Source organism: Python bivittatus, unplaced genomic scaffold (assembly GCF_059951505.1).
Source record: "Python bivittatus isolate LINGU-HERP-01145 unplaced genomic scaffold, Pbiv_v1 ctg000200_np1212, whole genome shotgun sequence".
NCBI classification, from domain to species: domain Eukaryota; kingdom Metazoa; phylum Chordata; class Lepidosauria; order Squamata; family Pythonidae; genus Python; species Python bivittatus.
The window spans coordinates 13,426,109-13,448,741 of NW_028277040.1; the positions used below are offsets into that span (position 1 = coordinate 13,426,109).

At 38.4% G+C, this 22,633-nt stretch overlaps 1 protein-coding gene across 2 annotated transcripts in view; it reads right to left on the bottom strand.

The window, feature by feature from the left end:
- PMS1 (PMS1 homolog 1, mismatch repair system component) overlaps positions 1-22,633 on the bottom strand; it is a 49,051-nt gene that overhangs the window by 14,338 nt on the left and 12,080 nt on the right. For both annotated transcript variants that reach the window (XM_007425312.4, XM_007425311.4), the window contains exons 6-7: positions 2,719-2,835; positions 179-301 (exon numbers count right to left, since the gene is read on the bottom strand). In XM_007425312.4, the coding sequence (XP_007425374.1) occupies positions 179-301; positions 2,719-2,835 (240 nt within the window). The remainder of the gene's footprint in view (positions 1-178; positions 302-2,718; positions 2,836-22,633) is intronic.

Consider the following 22,633-nt stretch of genomic DNA (forward strand, 5'->3'; position numbering starts at 1 on the left):
TCTCTATCCCACGCTACAGTGGAATTCAATTCTGAAACTGAAGAGAATTTCAAAACTTGTGATACAGGTTTGACGTTCTAATGTACACAGTTAAAACCTGAGTTCAAGTTTGCTATAGCTAACATTTGATCTAGACAAAATTTTGTAAATCACAGAAATAGGACTGAAAAGGCAGTACCTTGAGAATTTCCTTTTGATACACTGGTCGGCTATTTATAAAAATGAAACTTCTTTCTGAGCTTGAATGACCTGTCAAACATCTATCTGAATCAGGCTTTGGAACAAAGCCACTGAAAGATATCTATAATGATAATAAATATATTGTAAAATGATCATTCAATAACAGTGAACCATGTAACAACCCTTCTATGAATTATAAGGAAAGTCAGATTAGAAAACAAAAATTACTACAGATTTTGGTTACAGCTACTTCAAATAGTTTCTATAGCACGTTTCTTGAAATAAAATCAAAGCAACTTTGGTAAATGTGATAAATTGGTAAAATTAAAAAGCCATATAGACTTTTTTCAAGTATTTCCCATGTTATTTTTTGCTTTTCACTATTACTTATAAATCATAGAATCAAAGGATTGGAAGGGACCTTGGAGGGACCTAGTCCAACCATGCCAACTTTAGTTTCATTTGATCTCTTACCTATTCAACAATAAACTTGTTTTGGCTCACTTCCATTTCAGTTTCCTTTTTAAAAACAACAACAAAATAAGCCTTTTCTGTGCATTATTTCAAATACGCATATTTATATGTAGTTTTCTAAATATATCTATACACACACACATGCATGCATGCATGTATGTATGTGTGATAAATTTCTCAAGTTATATATATTTAATATATTGTACTTTTACAGTGTTAAGAATAAATACACACTTACATACCCATCACCCTATTCTCTTGGGATAAGCTATGTTATGCAAAGCAAAAAAAAAAAAAAAAAAGCTTGGGTGGTAGCCAATGGTACATGAAATATTGTCCATGGAAGAAAGAATGGATTCAACTAAATATCAACATCTCCTAGAACCTAATGTCCCAGAGTCAATGAAGAAACTGAAGCTGGAAAAAAAGATTATTTCAGCAATGCAAGAATCTGAAATATATCTCCAAACCATGAAGAATTTACAGGAAAGAAAGATAAAACATTTTGGAATGACTGCCATAGTCCCCGGACTTGATTATTAGTAAAAATCTACAAGGAGGTTTTCAATATGCAGTGCATGCAAGGAGATCCTAAGAATATTTCTGAGCTATAAAAATTCTGCAAGGAAGTATGAAGAAATAATTCAAAGCAGAACAGAAAAAAGCTGCTAAAGGCAACATTTGGAAGCTGTTATTTATACCAAAGGTGGTATTAACGAGTACTGAGTGAAACAGTGTCCAAACTTCTGCATCTGCCACATTTAATGTTTTATTTTGAAACTGTAAACAAATGCACATAGTTAGTATGCATTGAAATTTGCAGAAAGATGTGTTTGCACCATGTAGAGGTTTGTGTCAGCTTCTGATCACAAAAATATGCAATTTGACCTGGAGTGTCTAAACTTTTGCATACAGCGATAACTTCAAAACTGACTACTTTAACTATTTTATTCTAATACTATCTTTTTGCCAGGTGTTCAAGGCAGCATGTATTGGGATCCCATGTTGTCCCCAGAATATAAGTTTTATGAGGTAGGTTGTGTGGAGAGGGGGTTATTGGCTGAAACTCACCCAATCAGCTGGGGGTAGACTTGATTATAAGACTCCCAGTTCTAGTCTAACACGTCAACTGGTTGACTTCAGACACATAAATGAGATTTAGGGATTTATGGGTCTCCTGCAGGAAGAATGACTGTTTCCCACTAAGTAGTTTCTTCACTACTTTGCCTAGCAAAGATTTACTGTCTTTTGCACTATTTTTTTTTAAATATGTACTGTATTATATCTACCACCCAGTTCTAAATGGTCCTATTGATTTCAAGAGAATTAAAGTAAAGGTATTAATTAATTAATTTTACTTTTTACACCATCAGCTATCAAAATGTCCCAGTAATTATTTTAAAAATAAGTTGGAATTCTTCACCTGTTAAAAGCTTATTGAAAAAATGTGTCTCTCTCTTAAGGCCCTTTTGAAAACTAGCAGAGAAGTCAGACTTCTAAACACTGTATGGAGTACAGTGCAAAGGCTTTGGAAAAGGCTTAGCTGCTAGACTTCTGGGGGAGGTATGGCGAACTAAAGACAGCTCTGTGAAAGCGGAGCCGATGACCACAGCAAAGACCAAGGAACCAGTGACTAGACTGGTTCCTTGGGAAAGGATGGGAGACTGCCCACGTGCTCTAGACGGCTGCTCCTTGTGAGGAGACAGCAGGACAGCAGTTTCCCATGGGTTTGAGTGCCGGAATCATATATTAGAAAGCATTCCTTCAGGTGACCCAGGTTCAAGATGTTTAGGAACTTAAAAATAATACACCACAGCACACGTGGAAAAAATAAAGACAAGCCGGTCTTTGGGATTGTTCTGCTAGATTCTTTGGGGGATTTTTGATTAGTATGTTTCAAGCTTTTCAGTCAATTTATTGAATTATGGATGTTTTAATGTTTATATTATTGTGAAACCATCACTCAAGCAAAGAAAGCATGTTTTAAATGACAACAAATTTAAATAATATTATGTTAAAGTAACATTGGGAAGAAATAATTTATGTAAAGGTTTAGAAACTTACCTCCAGATCTTCACATTGCTGCTGAAAAGGTACCATGTTCTTTATAACAGCAGGCCCCACTACTTCCATGAAAGCCATTTTATGATCCAGTACCCTGGTCTTCTGCCATATGATTGTCTGAAAGCCAAATTTATAACATTAAATTGAAATGTAGATAATAAGAACAAGACCTACTCACAAACATGGATACAGAATGGCATGCTTGTCCTGGATTTTTAACATTCTGTTCCTAACATGTACTTTCTTATGAGTACAGCATACACTGTTGGTCCTTCTGTACATATTGCTGTAGCAACCAGGCTGTTTCTCTTGAGTTTCTTACCTGTTTGTTGTCTAGTAACAGATTTTTAACCACTGGGAGGTCTACAAATGTACAATTGTATAACCCTTAAAAACAGCCACAATAATGTTAGTTTCTTGATTCACAAGTACCATCGGTGTGACTTGATAAAGAGTTTAGTCAGCACATTCACTACTTTTTGAAAAGAGAAATTAATGAAACTGGAAACTGAATACCAGAAAATGAATATGACATAACAATATTTAAAACCCCAACAGCTGAATGCTAGTATTTTGCATACCTTGAAATGCATGCAGATAGAAATCTTACACAATGCTAGTAATTGAATTACTACATAATCAGTCATTTTCAAATTAAGATAAATTTTAGTGTAATAGTCCAGAAACAAAATTTATACCCAATTCTACCTCATTAAGAAATTGATAGAGATGAAATTCATGTTCACTTCATAATAAACCAAGTTTACAATGCATAAAATACAGAAAAGCTTTATAGTATTTGTTTAAAGCATGTCATTTAACTTACAATCTGTAAAAACAAAATTTCTTGCTGAGATTTACTGTAAAAAAGGTTTTGATCATCTTTATAAAAGTATTGTCAAACAGATACAATAGCACAAAATAGTCAAAGTTAATGGAATTGCATACTCACTGCTTTCCATTTTTTCTTCACTTTAGTATTTATTATAATCCTTATATGGGAATAAAGAAAAATAAAGTGGCATTTGGCAGTTTTTGTACAAATCTGAATGAAATTTACATAGGACACCTTAAGCAACCTATGTCAAATAACCTGTTGCCATAAAGATCAGAAGAAAACAAAATGACTTTAATCAAGGTAAGTTATTGTTGTGTGTTCTATTTGCAACACACAAATTCATTGTATCAATTCATTATTGGTAAAAAATATTCATATGCAGAAGAAACATTTACATTCCTTTCACACAGAAATTCTCAATTTTAATGTCTTTGGAATGGTACAGCAGTAGTAGTACATGCATACAAATCCAATGGATCTACTTTTCAATCTATAGAGATTAGTTTTATTAATTAATTAAACATATTTATACAGCCGCCCATCTCACACAAGGTGACTCTGGGCAGTGTACAACAATTAAAAAAATACATAAAAACAACTACATATAAAAAACTGTAAAAACACACAGAACAGGAAGGGATAAAGTAAGGGAGCCATTGTAAAATCTCCCCAGTCCCCTGGGAGCCCCAGGCCTGATCACATAGCCAGGTCTTGAAGGACTTGCGGAATGTTAAGAGGGATGGAGCTAATCTCACTTCCGGGGGGAGAAGATTCCACAAGGCAGGCGCCACAGCAGAGAAGGCCTGCCAACCGGGAACCGCCAAATGTAATTCTCTAGCAGACGGGATCCACAGCATGCCTTCTCTGCCAGATCTGATGGGACGGGCAGATGTAATCGGGGAGAGACAATCCCTCAAGTAACTTGGCCCCATGCCATGAAGCTTTAAAGGTCAAAACCAGCACCTTGAATTGGACCCGGAAGCAAACTCGCAACCAGTGCAGCTTGCAAAGCAGAGGTGTAATGTCTACCACCCTAGGGGCACACATAACAGCCTGCACTGCTGCATTTTGCACCAGTTGAAGCTTCCGGATACTCTTCAAGGGGAGCCTCATGTAGAGCACATTACAAAAATCCAAATGGGAGGGTCCAAGGGCATGAGTGAGTGATTAGGTCCCTCTGATCTAGGAATGGGCGCAACTGGCGCACAACACGAAGCTGTGCAAAGGCCCTCCTAGCCACGACTGCCACCTGCTCTTCAAGCAGGAGTCATGAGTCCAGGAGGCCCCCAGACTGTGCACCAGGTCTGCCTGGGGCAGTGCAACCCCATTCAGTACCAAAGATGGCATAGCCCTAGCACCAGAAGGCCCCAGAACCCACAGCCACTCAGTCTTGCAGGGTTCAGTTGAAGCCTGTTGTTCCCCATCCAGACCCCCACAGCCTCCAGGCACCGGGATAAGACATTCACAGCATCACTTAATTAGCCAGGGGCAGAGATGTATAATTGGATATCATCAGCATACTGATGATACCTCACCCCATGGTGACGGATTGAGCTCACCCAGCAGCCTCATGTAGATGTTAAATGGGGGGAGCACCGAACCCTGTGGCACCCCACATAACAGAGGCCAAGGGCAGGATCTCTCCTCCCCAACCACCACCAACTGGAATCGGCCCTGGAGAAAGGAGGTGAACCAGCACAACACAGTGCCACCCACCCCCAATCTTCTGAGCCAATCCAGAAGGATACCATGGTTGATGGTATCGAAAGCTGCTGAGAAAGCTGTCAAGTAGGGCAAGGATGGATGTAGAACCCCCATCCTGCCTAGTTTTCCTGCATGAAACAAAACAGTCTGTGTATTTATTTATTTAGTGTATGGTGTACAATGCCAGGGAGTCTACAATGTTATACACGGTAGATGTTCTGATGCCAGCAACTGCTAGTTCTTTGTTGCACTGGTGTACCACAAGAGGGCAAGCTAGCTTTGCACCAGCTGGCCAGCAGTGTTCCTAGGGAAGTCAGCTCATCCGGGGCTTTTTCCTTCTTCACCAATCCTTTCACCAATCGCATCCAGGCAGATCCAGCACTGATTCCTGCTCCCCGTGCTGCCAGCGTTTCCCCCCCACCGAAATGGAGGCACCTATTTATCTATTTGCAGATGGTATGCTTTTGAACTGCTAGGTGGGCAGGAGCTAGGGGCGAAATGATGGGAGCTCACTTCCGTCATGCGGAGCTGGGCTCGAACCGTTGGAGTGTCGACCATTTCTGGCCAGCAAACTCCAGCGTCATTAAGCCGCTGCACCACTGCGTCCCCCACAGTCTGTGTATGATTGAAGTTAAATCAGCAGTCAGGTCATTACCAAGACAGAAGGCTACAGGAAATGATGGAATATCTACAGAAACATGGCAAGCAACAGAAAAAAAATTAGTAAAGGACCTAACCAAGCTATGCTAGCAAATCTGGAGAATGACACAATCATCAAGAGATTGGAAGAGGTAAATCAACAGTCCAATACAAAAAAAAAAAAAAAAAAAGACTTTAACAGAGTGTGCAAGTTATCATACAATATTCTTAATTTCATACACAAGCAAAATAAGATTTAGGATCATCCAATGCAGATTAGAGCTGTACATGGAAAAGGAGATGTCAAATGTTCAAGCTGGCTTTAGAAAAGGGCAAGGAACACAAGACATTATTGCCAATGCACGCTGGATAACTGGAAAAAACCAAAGAATACAAAAGTATGTTGTTGTGTGCTTCATTGATTATAGAATGGCCTTCGATTATGTTGATCATGTCAAGCTATGAAATGTCCTTAAAAAAAATGAGAATCCCAGAGCATCTCATTGTTTTCGTGTGAAACCTATATACAAATCAAGAAGCCACAGTAGAGGCAGAACGTAGAGAAACTGACTGGTTTCAGGTCAGAAAGAGTGAGGCCAGGCTGTACACTCTCTTATTTATTCAATCTGTATGCAGAATACATATTGAGGAAATCTGGATTAGAAGAAGATGAATGTGGTTTTAAAATTGGAGGAAGAAATATCAATAACCAGTACTATGCTGATAACACTATTCTGATAGATGTGAAAATGCAAATGATCTGCAAGCTCTAGTAATGAAAGTAAAGGAATACAGTGAAAAAATGGATTAACATTAAATATAAAGAAGATAACAGGCCCAGCAAGCAGGCTTAGAAGTGAGAGAAATTGAAACACGATTGAGTTCTCCCTTTTAGGAGACTTCCTTTTATTAATAAAAAGGAACCAGCACTTAAGAAATATTCTGCAGGCTAACTCTTGGTATAATAGCCATGAAGGCCTTAGAAAAGATATTCAGATGCCAGGATCAGAATCATGCAGGCAATGGTTTTCCTGCAACACCATGGAAGTGAAAGTTGGACTCTGAAGAAGCAGGATAGAAATAGTTTTGATGCTTTAGAACTTTGCTTTTGGAAAAGATTCTTGAGAATACTGTGGATAGCCAAAAAATTCCCAAGGATCACCAAACAAATCAACCCAGAATTTTCATTCAAGGCACAAATGACCAGCCTCAAATTAACACACTTTGGACACATTAAGTGAAGACAGGGGTTTTTTTTGGAGAAGTCTATATTGCTGGGATAGGTGGAAGGAAAGAGAAGAAGAGGACAATGAGCAGCAAGGTAGATGGATTCAATTACAATATCAGTAAGTGCAACTTTGGAAGACCTGAAGAACCAGGCTAGAGAAAATCTGTATGATTGCTAAGAGGTAACACCAATTTGATGGCACATAATCAATCAATCAATGTATGGATAGGCTTCAGAATCACTGAATTTTCCTTCCATTCCAGAGAACTCCCAGTAAATCAATTTGGAGTTGCCAGTAGGGTTCCTGCATATGCAAAATCTCCTATACATGTGATTAGTGCAACTGGACAACGGAACATCATGCATGATACACAATCTACACACTTTAAAATTGAGATGTAATGTAATATAATTTAAAATTATGCCAGAAAGGAAATAATAAAGTCCTGCAATCTTTTGACAATTGAAGTAATTGTTTGGCAGAAATAGAACTATGGGTCAAACTATAGATTAAAAATATTAATATTTAAATATTTAGTTAAATTTAGTTTAGTTAATAATTTAGATTGCATCTAGACTAAGATGCATGTGACACAACTCATAGCAAGCAAAAAAAAAAACAGGCAAACTCTGAAGCATGACAACCTGTTAAATACAAAGCTCATAAAACAGATGCAGTTAATTTCCATAAACATTTATATTTACTTTTTAATCCTGGGTTGGTAGCATTTCTAATTAAGATTCATAGTCTTACTGAATTTTTAATATCTTGATAAAATTCATTACGATTCTTCAACAGGTTTCCTGCACTGTTTGATTTATAACCTTGATTATACTCTAAAATTATTCTATAAATACATTCTCACACACCCCTGTATTTTCTAGATCATATAAACCTGGGAACCATGATGAGCCAAGAATGAATCTGACTCTAGGCACTATGATGACACTGCAAAAGTACTCTATCAAAATATACTATTACATACAGACCATCTTAGGTTTTGTCAGAGCTAGCCAAACATATCTTGCCTTCTCTCTGTTTCATTGAAGATTATAAGAACTGAAAGTTTACAAAATCTTAATATTGATTTTGCTCAATTCTGTTTTCTTCCATGTAAGATGCTGAGAAGCTGTGGCATATCTACCACAAGAACAAATACCTGCTCCTCCTACATTAATAAGTCCTAAAACCTTATTTGGGATTCCAACTGGAAATGTTACTTTAGCTCAGGGTTTCTCAACCGGGGTTCCACAAGGGGTCACTAGGGGTTCCCTGGGAGATCACAGTGATGAGCAGAGATTGATCAAAATCCCTCCAACCTCCAACACTGGGTTGGCCTGTCGGAGCGTGTGCGAACCCCAGGCATAGGCAATTGTGTGCAAGTGGGGAGACAAGCAAAGTGCGAGCTGAGGAGGGGTGCTTGGAAATGCAATGGCAGAGCAGCAGCTGGTGCTGTGCCGCTCAGCCACAGCCATGTGCGTGAGAGAGAGACACCACCAGGGCCTCCCCGCCTGCAGCATGGGGCTCTTCTTGCTGGCACTCAACTGCCTTTCTGCAGGCTCAGCAGCCTGGGGGGCTCTGTCTTGGGGTGGGCACCGATCTGGGGCTGGGCTGGGCAGCAACAGCAGCAGGAGCCACCCACAAAGGCGGGGGTGGAAAGGGATGGTGGTGGAGGAGGCTTTGGCATCAGGGTGCCAAGAGTTCAGGAGAGGAGTCCAAATATTAAGGGGAGGGGAGTTGGAGGTTGCAAGGCGTGAGCCCTCCTCTAGTTTTACAAGGGATCCTTGGGAGAGGAGGTGAAAAGGGAGTCAAGAAAGGAGAAGCTAGATTTGGGGAACAAGGTGCTGGTGGTGTAGCAAGAGGAGAGGAGGCTGGCTGACCTGACCCACCATGCCAGCATCATCTGCATCCCTGCAATGCATTTTGCAGTTATGATACATGACACATTTGATATATCACCTAAAAACTGTACACGCCCTTAAAAGTAGCCCAAACTAGCAAAAACAAAACAAAACTGCAACCCACAAATGCCAAAAATGTCCTACAACTGATTTCCAAAACTCAAGTTTGGCCCAGAATTGAGTTTGTGCAGCAAAAAACAAGCACAAGTTTCACATTAAAGAGGTAAGTTTCATTCTTTGTTTTTAGTTTAAGAACACTGTTAATGCATATATCCAGGCCTACACATGAAATGAATATAATAATTTTGTAACTTCTGGCCTATATTTGAGCTGGAATGTGCAGGGGTTCCCCGAGGCCTGAAAAATATTTCAAGGGTTCCTCCATAGACACCCCGCTGATTCAATGTTTTACGTACTGTAGACTCATGAACACAGATGTTAGCCAGGTCCAATGATGCCTTCAAATCTTTGGCTGTCACTCAGGGTTGTTTCTTTACCTCACTGATGAGTCTTCATTGTGCTCTTGGGGTCATTTTGACTGGGTGCCCACTTCTTGGTAGAGTAGCCACAGTTCCAAAGTGTCTCCATTTGTAGATCGTTTGCCTAATTGTAGACTGGTGAATTTCTAAGGTCTTTGAAATCACTTTGTAACTCTTTCCAGCTTTATGTAAATCAACAATTCTTGATCGTAGATCCTCTGAAAGCTCTTTTTGGCGAGGCATGGTTCACATAAGCACATTCTTCTTGTGCGGAGCAAACTCAAAAAGTTTGAGTGGTTTTTATCAGTCAATGTACTGTAGCTCTAGTCCACACCTCCAAGGCTTAACAAGACTCCAGGTATGCTAACACCTGACTCCAATTAGCTTTTCTGAGGTCAACTCAAGGGTTCACATACTTTTTCCACTAGTACTATGAGGCTTTTATGGTTGTTCTCAATAAAGACATGAAGGATCAGAATTGTTTCTGTGTTATTATTTTAGGCACATTATATTTGTCAATACTCTTGACTTAGATGACGGTCAGATCACATTTTATAACAAATTAATTGTGATGGACTGGAATGGAGGAAGGGGGGTGAAAACAGTGCTCTCGTCTCCAGAGCAACGCTCTGGAGATAAGCGGAGAAAGCTGGCGCATCCCTAAACATTCCAGAAGATAGTAGAGAGTTGTGCCTGGGAACTACTGGTCAGTCTGAAAAGATTCTGTAAATAAGCGCTAGCTAATAAACCTTGCTGATTGAACCTACACGGTCTCCAGGAGTTCCTTGGGCTAGGCCTGACATTAATGCAGAACACCATGAAATTCCAAAAGGTTCACATACTTTTTCTTGCAACTGTAACTATACCCTAGATTCAGGGACATCCCATATAACATATAACACATATAAGTATTTACTGGCCTATACCAATTCCCTTAAGTAGAAGCAGACTTTGTAAAAGATAAACATCCATGGCAGTTCCTCTTATAATAGATAATATTTCACAATTGTATTTAGTACTGAACTACACAATACATTTTCTCATTTAACTATTTATATGCATAACAAATCTAAGCTATTAATTTGTTGTACATAAAAAAAACAAACACCTGAATCATAATGAATTGTATATACTGATGGGAAAGTTTGAAAATATATTCGTGCTGACTGAGCTAATTTTTTTTCTTATTTTCAGCGAAAAGAAATCTAGTTTTTCTACCACAAAATTGTATTCCAACTTAAGTTTACAGGTAGTCCTCACTTAACAACCATTTGTTTAGCGACCATTTGAAGTTATAACAGTGCTAAAAAGTGACTTATGACCGGTCCTCACATTTACAACCATTGCAGCATCCCTGCGGTCACATGATCAAAATTCAGGTGCTCGGCAACCAGCTCATACTTATGATGTTTGCAGTGTCCTAGGGTCACATGATCACCATTTGAGACCTTCCCAAGGGGCTTCTGACAAGCAAGGTCAATGGAGGAAGCGGGATTTGCTTAATGACCGTGATTCACTTAATGACCATGGTGATTCGCTTAATGATTGCCACAAAAAAGGTCGTAAGATCAGATCCGATTCACTTAACAACTGCCCCTCTTAACAACCAATTTTCTGGTCCCTATTCTGGTCATTAAGCGAGGACTACATGTATCTAAAACACGTTCATCTTTCTCCTTACAGGAGAAATGATTCTTCTGAAGATAATTTGGAAAGAAAAATACAGTTCAGTCATTAATTTATTACCCAAAAATGTAAGAACATTTATCTAACACTTAATATAATTTCACTGTGGATTTGCTATATGATAGCCTACAGCTTAAGTGTATAGTCTGAGCTCCTGAAAACCTTGGGTACAACCCAAAAAAGCCTTCAAAAATTGCAAACTATTTTTGTCATTTTTAATGTGATAAAAATATTAAGTTTATGACTTGGACCACCCACTTCTTTTCCTGGAATATAGTGCCTGGCACACCAAAGGCTCAGTATATTGCATCCTAGAAAAGAAGCTATTTTCTACATTTTGTTTCATAGGAAGCCCTGTGAACACTTCAACAAGTAATCCAATAGATATTAACATTTATGTACCATGCTAAGACATACATCCTAATTTAATTCACCAGAATTGACAGGTGGTTTATGAAACTGATTCTTTTTTTCCTGGAGACAACTAACCATAGTTTCTAGCTTAGGTGAAGCAGAAGGATGCCTAAGCATAGCTTCCTGGTTTTCCTCACTGTTGACACAAAAGGAGGAGTGAATGGGCAACAATTATTCATATTGCACAATCCTGATTTCCTAAACAGGTTCTTAATTTTTTGCTTGGCATTAAGTGGAATTAAGGATCTTATCCTAACCCAACTCAACTTGCAATGTACTCCAGGGTAAAAATATCTCACACTTTTTATGTGTGTAAGAAAGCCAATTCTAGGCAAGACAGATTATTTAAGAGGCCAGATCTAGTCCACAGACTAGATATGTTAAATTTAAAACAGGCCATACCTGTTTTAAAAGTACTAATTTTAGAACCTTGTGTTAAAAAGTTACAAGCAGATGAGACCATGTGCACTACTGAAAGCTAATGCCTGATGAAAAATAATACTATCATCAGGAGTTGTTTGGATCCATAGAAGCACTGCAAAGTACTTGTAAATTCCAAAGATGAATTCAATGTCCTCAATTAATATGCAATTATTTTTTTTTAAAAAATGTTGCTTCTTAGCATACCTGTTACAAATCTCAGTCACAGCACAACATGCTATCACCTGGGACAACAGTAAATCTTTGTGTCTGCTCTGTAGAATTTGAAAATTAATTTTCCTACTGGATTTTCCCACTGTCAGTGCTAACAGAAACTGCCAAGATTGGCAGACTCAGGTTTCTCCTTGCTCATCTGAACCCTTCTTTTGAAAGGAGAGGTATTCTGGGGAAGCAGATGACAGAAAAGATTTGGACAGATGAAACAGCTAGTGAAAGAGACTACTAGAGATCCAAAGTCTAAAGGAGTGCAGACTATTGAGCCATCATATGAATAATCCTGGCAAAGTTAAGCAAAAGCCAATCACATCCTACTAGAAATTGAGACTCCCCTGTCCCATAGCATAGGAAATAAAGTAAACAACACTAACATGAAAAAAGATGTTCTGCTTGTTATATTTTGATTCAAAAGAAAACACAGTGAAGACTTTCAAGGCCAAAATATTATGTGCCATCAAGTCAATATTGACTCTTAGAAACCATTTAGCTAGATTTTCTCTACATTTATCTATCTCCAACCTGGTCTTTCAATGCACCATCACTAATGTAAATGAGTCCATTCACCTTACTGCTGTTCATTCTCTTGAATTTTATGGCCTTCTGATCCCACTATATACAATTTCCTATTCTCTGTTGGTTTATATATATATGCTAATTTATTATATTCATGCAGCTAATGATATAGATTTCAGTTTGGTAGAATAACAATAATTCAGAGGCCAGGGTGTGTCTATACCTACAAAGATCAAAACAGTGTGAGCAATGGTATTCCCTGTGACACTCTATGGAAGTGTCTATATCTACAAAGATCAGAATAGTGCAAGTAATGGTATCCCCTAAAACACTCTATAGAAGCAAAAGTTGGACTCTGAAGAAGGTATAGAAAGACTATGATGCTTTTGAACTTTGGTGATGGAAAAGACTCCAGAGAATACCACTGATAGCCAAGAAAACAAACAAATGTATCACAGAACAAATCAATTTAGTGTCCTCGCCCAAGGCACTAAGGACTAGGCTCAAATTAGCATATTTTGACTGCCTTATGTGAACACATAGCATTCTTGAGAAGTCTATAATGTTGGGGAAAGTGGAAGGAAAGAAAAGAGGAGGACGACTAGCAACAAAGTAGATGAACTCAGTGAAAGCAGCAATGGGTACACTGATGGAAGACTTGAAGGGCCAGGCTAGGGACAGCTCATCCTGGAGAAAGTCTTTCTATGCAGTCACTAAAAGTCGACATTGCCCTGATGGCATATGATCCATAAAAACTTTATTCTTTCGCCCATTCAAAATCTGTTATCATCCAAAAATGCAAAAGACAGAGTGGGGATTAATCACACTTCAAGAGTCAGCTGTTCCATAATGCCAGGGCTATGACTGAGAAGGTCTGCATCTAGGCTATCATCCCTTCTACTTCTAAGCATCCTTTAACTCCAGAACTTTAAATGGGATCCGGAGAACTTTTGGCAGTCACTACATGTCCATAGCACAGAGGTTGTACTGCTAAAGCAATATTTATACACCACTATCCAGACTGCTGCATTCTGAACTAACAAGAGTTTCTGAGATCTCCAAAGACAGACCCACAGAGAGTACTCTATGGTAGTCTTACTGTATGGTAATAAGGACTTGAGGCTCTGCTGTAAGGGGCAAAACTGGTACACCGACTTCAGCTGGGCAAAGGCTTCCGTGACCACAGCCTCCACTTGGAGTTCAAGCAGAAACCATGTCCAGGAGAACCCACAAGCTGTGGACCTACTCCCACTGAAAGTCAACACAGACCCATAAAATGCAAACTGCATACCTGTCTTGCAAAAAGTCTATTTAAATTTGTTCTGTCTCATCCAGTCTCTCAGAGCTTCCATACACTAAGGACCTCCACTATATTACTGGCCTGGTGTGAAGTGGCAATGTATAACTAGATATTTTCAACATAGAGATGATGCTTCATCCCAAACTGATGGATGAACATTCCTAGCAGTTTCATATAGATGTTAAGTAATATGGATGGACAGGACTTGAGATATCTTACACTGGAACAACCGCAACCTTGACTACTCCCCTCCCATAATTATGAACTGAGACTCCCCACTCAGGAAGAAACACCATAAAGAGCACACTCCCTCCTTGCAGGCAGTCCAGAAGGATATCATGGTTGATGGTACTGAACACTACTGGGAGATCTAACAAGTCTGAACCCTAATTGGGAGGGATTCAAATACTCTGCTTCATCTAGGGCTCTCTATGCCCCACTGCATTCTCTAAAGCTTCTTCCCAAAAAGGGAAGACTGGAGACAGGGTGAAGTTATCTAACATGACTGGACTGAAAAATAACCTCTTCAGGAGTGGACACATTATTGCCTCCATCAAGGCAGATGGTACCACTTCCTCTCCCAAAGAGGCACTGATCATGTACTGTATCCAACTGGAAATCCCCACTTAGTTACCAGAAGGAGCCAAGTAGAACATGGATCTAACCCCCAGACAGCAGAACTCATACGAAAGAAAACCGTGTTCACTTCCTTGGATTCCACAAACTCAAAACATTCTCAGGTGACTTTGCAAGTTTTTGCCCCAAACTACTGATTATATTCTGTCCAAGTGGTATCTAACCCTGAGCAAGTACAAGTGATTTATACAAAAAGAATCTCACAAATACAGTCAGGTTCAGAAATATTGGGACATCGACACAATTCTAACATCTTTGGCTCTATACATCACCACAATGGATTTGGAATGAAACAAACACAATGTGCATTAACTGCAGACTGTCAGCTTTAATTTGAGGGTATGTACATACAACTCAGGTGAACGGTGTAGGAATTACAACAGTTTGCATATGTGCCCCCCACTTGTTAAGGGACCAAAAGTAATGGGACAGAATAATAATCATACATCAAACTTTCCCTTTTTAATACTTGGTTGCAAATCTGTTGCAGTCAATCACAGCCTGAAGTCTGGAACACATAGACATCACCAGACGCTGGGTTTCATCCCTGGTGATGCTCTGCCAGGCCTCTACTGCAACTGTCTTCAGTTCCTCCTTGTTCTTGGGGCATTTTCCCTTCAGTTTTGTCTTCAGCAAGTGAAATGCATGCTCAATGGGATTCAGGTCAGGTGACTGACTTGGCCATTGCATAACATTCCACTTCTGTCCCTTCAAAAACTCTTTGGTTGCTTTTGCAGTATGCTTTGGGTCATTGTCCATCTATACTGTGAAGCGCCGTCCAATGAGTTCTGCAGCATTTGGCTGAATGTGAGCAGATAATATTGCCCGAAACACTGCAGAATTCATCCTGCTGCTTTTGTCAGCAGTCACATCAATAAATACAAGAGAACCAGTTCCACTGGCAGCCATACATGCCCACACCATGACACTACCACCACCATGCTTCACTGATGAGGTGGTATGCTTAGGATCATGAACAGTTCCTTTCCTTCTCCATACTCTTCTCTTCCCATCACTCTGGTACAAGTTGATCTTGGTCTCATCTGTCCATAGGATGTTGTTCCAGAACTGTGAAGGCATTTTTAGATGTCGTTTGGCAAACTCTAATCTGGCCTTCCTGTTTTTGAGGCTCACCAATGGTTTACATCTTGTGGTGAACCCTCTGTATTCACTCTGGTGAAGTCTTCTTTTGATTGTTGACTTTGACACACATACACCTACCTCCTGGAGAGTGTTCTTGATCTGGCCAACTGTTGTGAAGGGTGTTTTATTCACCAGGGAAAGGATTCTTCGGTCATCCACCAGAGTTATTTTCCGTTGTCTCCCGGGCCTTTTGGTGTTGCTGAGCTCACCGGTGCGTTCCTTCTTTTTGAGAATGTTCCAAACAGTTGTTTTGGCCACGCCTAATGTTCTTGCTATCTCTCTGATGGGTTTGTTTTGTTTCTTCAGCCTAATGATGGCTTGCTTCACTGATAGTGACAGCTCTTTGGATCTCATCTTGAGAGTTGACAGCAACAGATTCCAAATGCAAATAGCACACTTGAAATGAACTCTGGGCCTTTTATCTGCACATTGTACTTGGGGTACTGAGGGAATATCACACACCTGGCCATGGAACAGCTGAGAAGCCAATTGTCCCATTACTTTTGGTCCCTTAACAAGTGGGGGGCACATATGCAAACTGTTGTAATTCCTACACCGTTCACCTGAGTTGGATGTACATACCCTCAAATTAAAGCTGACAGTCTGCAGTTAATGCACATTGTGTTTGTTTCATTCCAAATCCATTGTGGTGGTGTATAGAGCCAAAGATGTTAGAACTGTGTCGATGTCCCAATATTTCTGGACCTGACTGTATGTCACAGCAGTATGCAGGAGAATCATTCCACTTACTCTTCCTGAAAACATTCTGGGTAATCTTGAACAGAATGCTGCTGATGCAATAAGCACAGAGAAGTATACCACTTTGCTGCTCTTAATATCACAGTATAGACCTTAATATACCATGTACCTCTGATCATATACAGTATTTGTCTTCTACTATTGTCACTCTAAGCATTTCTCCTGTCACTTCACCTCCTGGAGCTTCCTGACAAGCACCAGGAAATATGTTGGTCTGCACGCTGTCCCTCTCCAGATGTCCTGTTGTCAACCTAGCATGTAATCTGAAGGGCAGGAAGGTGATAGAGCACATCACTCATCACTCTCAAAGCTCCTGCCTCATCGCATCATCCCTCTCTCTTTGCACCCATCTAGCACTTGGATTAAGAAAGAGTGGATATTAAAATCCTGTGTGTCCTACAGAAGATGTCTCCAAGACAAGCTGTAGATGATAGATACATCATAGGAAACGCGGTGCTGCTTTACAAGGAATTCAAATCCAAATGGCAATTCTTGTTCAGTGAAATAAGAGCAACAAGGAAATATCATAGGAACAGGAGCATTTCCTGCTTGTCTTTTCCTATGTGAAAGAGGAAAACTGACTGCTACCGTAGTATAATGCTCAAGAATTAATATTTGTGTAACCAAACACAGGAGTAGGCAAATACAAAACATGAGAGAATCCACAAGTTTCTTCAATTCTTTCTGATGGTATTTGTCACTGATGAAAAGGAGTCTGCTCTTTTCCACAGGATTTTAAAATAACTAATATACCCTAGAAGGTCTAAAGACATACATTTCCACATTTTACAGTGAACATACTGTATACACAAGCAGCTGATACAATTTTCTGCTGTAAATGCTATACTGCTGTTTGAAAAATGTGATGGATGAGAAACAAGATGACTCAAGGAACTGGTAATAGGATACAAAAATGTCACCTTTAGGTCAGCACTTCACATTCAACCTGTTGGGGGGGGGTGTTGTTGTTACATTAAATATTTAACAGCTGAGAGACAGTAAGATGAGTTGGTCTCAGTCATTTCCTAGCAGACAGGTGTCCATCTTCTCCACATACACTTACTAATCAATAAGATTTTCCTATGCTAGTAAACAAGCTTCCTCTTTCCCTTTTCACATAGACAGGCACATTCTCATTTTTTTCATGCAAAACATTCCCATTAACGCTATTTTAGTAGGGCCCTGTGGAAAGCGCCTAAAATCTTGGTATTTCTGTCTGTGTTAAAATATCTACATGACATCAGAAATCCAGTTGTTATAGATAGCCTCAAGCTGCCATTTCAATTTGTTATATCATTTCAAAAGGAAAAAGGCTTGACAACACAGTTGTACAAATAACCTTTCATAGGCTCCCATTTTGGAATGGACTGATAATGCCAACATTAATCCTGCTATTCTTCACACTTACAAAATATAAGTAGTCTGGTACAATCCTTGTGTGCACCCAATCATCACTGCTATCAGCTCTAGTAATTCTAGCATGAAACATCTCTTCTCATTCCCTGTTCTAGATATTTCAACCAGCCACTGAAGACACTGGGCCTCAACTGCTCATTGTTAAATCAATATGAGTAATATTCTGCAGCTAATTATATTTTAAAATGCAACTGTGGCTCTTTCCACATATACTAAGCAGGTGAAGAATTATAGCTGAATGGCAGAACACAAACCTCCCATTCATAAATTCTTAGATGCAGTCCTTGATGCTTCCCCTTACAGATTTCAGACAGCAAGACAGCAATAAAACAGACAGAACTGGCTACAAAGATTAAAAGTTTAATTCTGTAAAACATAACTTAATATAATCATATACAAACTTTACAGATACTGATGCACTCATACTTCTTTTAGGTATCCTCTTTCCTCTCATTCCTTTATTATTGTTGCCACCACCATTCTTGGTGTGATTGAAAACTAGATGAATGTGCTAGAGCACATTATCCTCTTTCATCTTACCAAGTTTCTTTTATGCCCACTATCCAATGCATCTAAAATTTAGGTGAAGAAAGCCTGGCTTCCTAGCAGATGATGATGATGGTGGTATGTCATCAAGACTGTCTAAATATCCATTCAGCAATGAAAAGGTTGTTATACAGGTAGTCCTTGCTTAGCGACTACCCTGCTTAGAGACTGTTTGAAGTTATGATGGCACTGAAAAGTAACTTTACAACTGGTCCTCACACTTATGACCGTCGCAGCATCCCCACAGTCATGTGATCAAGATTCGGGCACTTCGCAACCACTGGGCATTTACAACAGTCACAATGCCCCACTGTCACATGATCACCATTTGCATGCTTCATAGCCAGCTTTTGACAAGCAGTCAATGGAGAAGCCAGCAGTAAAATGGCAAGTTGCGGTCATGTGATGTCTAGCTTAATGACCACATCACTTAGAGCTGCTGGTCCCAAATGTGGCTGTTAAGGGAGGACTACTTAAAGACAGAACAGGGTCCCTCTAGTTCCTGCAGCCTCACAAATATCCAAATTTAACCTAGGAGACCCTTTAGAACATACTGGGGAGATGGGATTGCAAGAGAAGAGGAATAAAAGGAATTGTCTACTTGTGAGTCACTGAATAGAAGACAATGAAAACTCCAATTCATGTGATATAATTCCTGTGATCAGCCTCCTTCTCTAAATTATATTGAAGTAAAACATAATTGTGGTGTAATCTATCACAATTGGTAGGAATTGTTCCTTAGCTCTAATGCATAAAGAACAGGTAAGAACTCCAGGATATTCAATAATCATGATTGGTATTGGTTGATCAGAGAGAACATTATTCTGTTTCCTCACCCCATCCCCATTCATTACATACTGACAACCTGTTAAAGAATCTAGAAATTAAAGGCACTGTGTGCTTTTATGCCCCCCGCTTTTTCCCCCTAGATTGACAAACCATAACAGATTGCTCTTGGCTTTCTTTAAAAGTATTTGACTTTTCACTGCATTATATTAAAAGAAAATGGATAAATAATTTATATTTTTTCATTTTTAAACACACAGTATTGCCTTTTTCTCCAATTCATTTATTTTGTGGACAGTATAAGTTTAGCAATCTACTTGATATTTTCATACTGTTGAACCTGAAAACCTGGGACAATTATATTTTTTCTTAAGAGTGTTTTGTTTTGTATTAGCATTAAATAATGATTTGCTTAACAGACAATCTTTGATGAACTATTGCCATTTTGACATCTTGGATTAGGTTGTGTGTTATCTTTTTGTGAAGATTTATTCTACCAAGACATTCTTTGAATAGTGATCATGTTGATACTCCTGCCAGTATGGTTATGTTAGAAAGAAGCATTTTTCCTCTTTCATCAGCATGTTCCTTGAAAGCAAATTGAATAATGAGATGAACAAAGGGAGGTCATTTCTTACAATATTTGTTATGGCGGGTTTTTTTTTAGTTTTTTTACGTTTCTGTTATTGGAGGCAGGAAAAAAATATTAGATGTTTATTTCTTGCCTTTTAATGAATGTAAAAAAAAAAAAAAAACCCTACCATATTCTAGGAGTCTGAGCTCCCGTTTGTGTTTGGGAAAAGCAATTTCAAATTCTTTGCCACTTACTTAAACATCTTTCAAATCACTTAGTAAATATGTTATCAATTTCTCACTCTGATGTTTACATAATACCTTAATCTTCTGAAGAAAAATTTATGTATAACATATATAGCACAAAGCCTAATTATTCCAACAGTATTACTTAAAAATAGTGCTGTAAATAACTGAAATATTTAGGTTCTGTCACTACCTAAGAAGTGACAGTTTTGGAGGGAAGTCCAGGATCATTAGCTATCATCTGTTTCAGACTGTTTTTATTCTGCATTAAAGCATCATCTGAAAATGAATTAGATCACTAAATTCTTAGAAGTTATTTTACACACACCCAGCTCTTTGTTTCTGGAACTAGAGAACTGAAGCTTATCTAGTTAGGCTTATAATGTGATAAGTGAACTCAGTCTTCTTACCACATTTTCCATCATAATCTTACTTATACATATACAATGACATATCACATGAATTGGAGTTTTCATTGTCTTCTATCCAGTGACTTTTGGAATCAACCAAAGGTAACAACATATTTCTCCAGCTTCCAATCACAGGGAATAGTGACATTTACATACATTCTGTTTTTATTCTCAGTACAAAATCAGTTCCTAATATGTTTGCAGAAAATACATGTTCTTTTATTTACTGTAAAGTCCACATATACATCTCTTCAAACAATGACAGATCTATAAATGTATCAATCAAATTCTATAGGATGAAAGTTCTAAAAAAAGAGGGTAAGTATATATTAATATGTCAGAAATCAATTAATCTACCACATGACTTACCATGTAATGAAAGCATTATATGCAAGAGGAAAGTTCTGAACCATTTTTAGAGTAGTAGAATGACATACAATGCAACAATGAAGTGTGGGATACTCTTTTGACTATATCAGTTAGTCAGCTATATCCAATTCAGCAACATTCCGTTCCAATCCATTCCACTCCATTCCCTATCTCACCTATTTTTCCATTCTGTTATTATCAGTCAGCAACCCATGTGTACTGCATATGTACAATCTTCAATGAGCCACAATTCCATCACTTTCCCTAAATACTTTTGTACATCCGCCAATAGTGAGCTACTCCCCATCCCTATATTATACTAGTGCCTCAATTTTGTTCATGGATAGTTCTGTGGCTACATACATGCCTGTATATCAGAAATTGAGAAACGTATATGTTCATACCACATAAAAAGTTGGATGGCTTTTCTGAGACATATGATGAAAGAATCTCGTAAATACTTAAGCTAAATTATAATATGATTTCAGAAACACAATTGTAATCTTGGCTAACATTTTTCCCTTATATTCCCAAGCAGCTATTCCACTTCTTTCTATGTGATGAGGATGTATTCAGGATGAGGATGTTCTAACAGACTAACAGATTTCTGTATGAGTCACTTTTGAGATTTATGTGAGAAGATGCACATATCATTATATATTGCAATTACAGACTTTTTTCATTATATCAATATAAACTCTTGAGCTACCGATTTCAAAAACATTTCCAGATTGTCTGCTATTTCTAATCTTTGTACTATTGTACAAAAATGTGTCACACAGTAAGGGGAAAACATGAAAAGCTAAGATAATGACCTTCAAACTTTGGGAGAAGAAAGCATATATAAAGGATATATAAACATTAGTACCAGGACAAAAGAAAAATAAAATGCGAAGAACAGTTGAGATGCACTCTTATACAACTAAACAATCCTGTATCTTTTACTTAGATCAATTTATTGTATCTGTTCAAAATGATAGTAGTAAATACCACAGAATGCAAAGGCTTTCCCTCTATACATAATCAAATGAATATGTTAATTAAAAAAGCCTATGGATTCTGGCTATTTATTTTGTTTTGCTCCAATCAGTGCTGCAGCTAATGGGCGACCTCTTGTGTTAAAAAGTTTCAAAAACAATGCTTTCAATAACCATATTAACAGGAAAAAAAATCAGTCAACAGGCTGAGATCAGCAACTTTTCAACTTGTTAGTACTGAATCTAAATTAAAATAATTTGACCTTTTGCTCAGATCTGATTATTCATTCCCTGTGAAAATATCTCCATTTCCATGACTCTACGATTCTCTACGGTAAATGTTTGCTGCTATGGTAGAACTACCTTCTCCTTACTCTTCTTGGGTTGTTCCTACAGTATTGGCAAGAGACAGCATGCGGCTATTTTATTTCCTCCTTAACTGAAGCAAGTTAAAAAAAAATGAAGTAATGGTGGAAAGAGAGGAAATTATTACAAATATAAGATTATGTTTTCTGGATCCATCTCAAGAAATTCACGGAATAAAGAAGAAAAAAATGCATGACAAAGCATTGTCTGGTAGCATATGTTACACACTTCCTAATAACTTCAAACTTGTGGCCAACGATACATATATGTAATTTGTGTTTTAGCTTTGATTTTCGAGAAATATGAGTTTCTGCCCAGTTTACCCTAA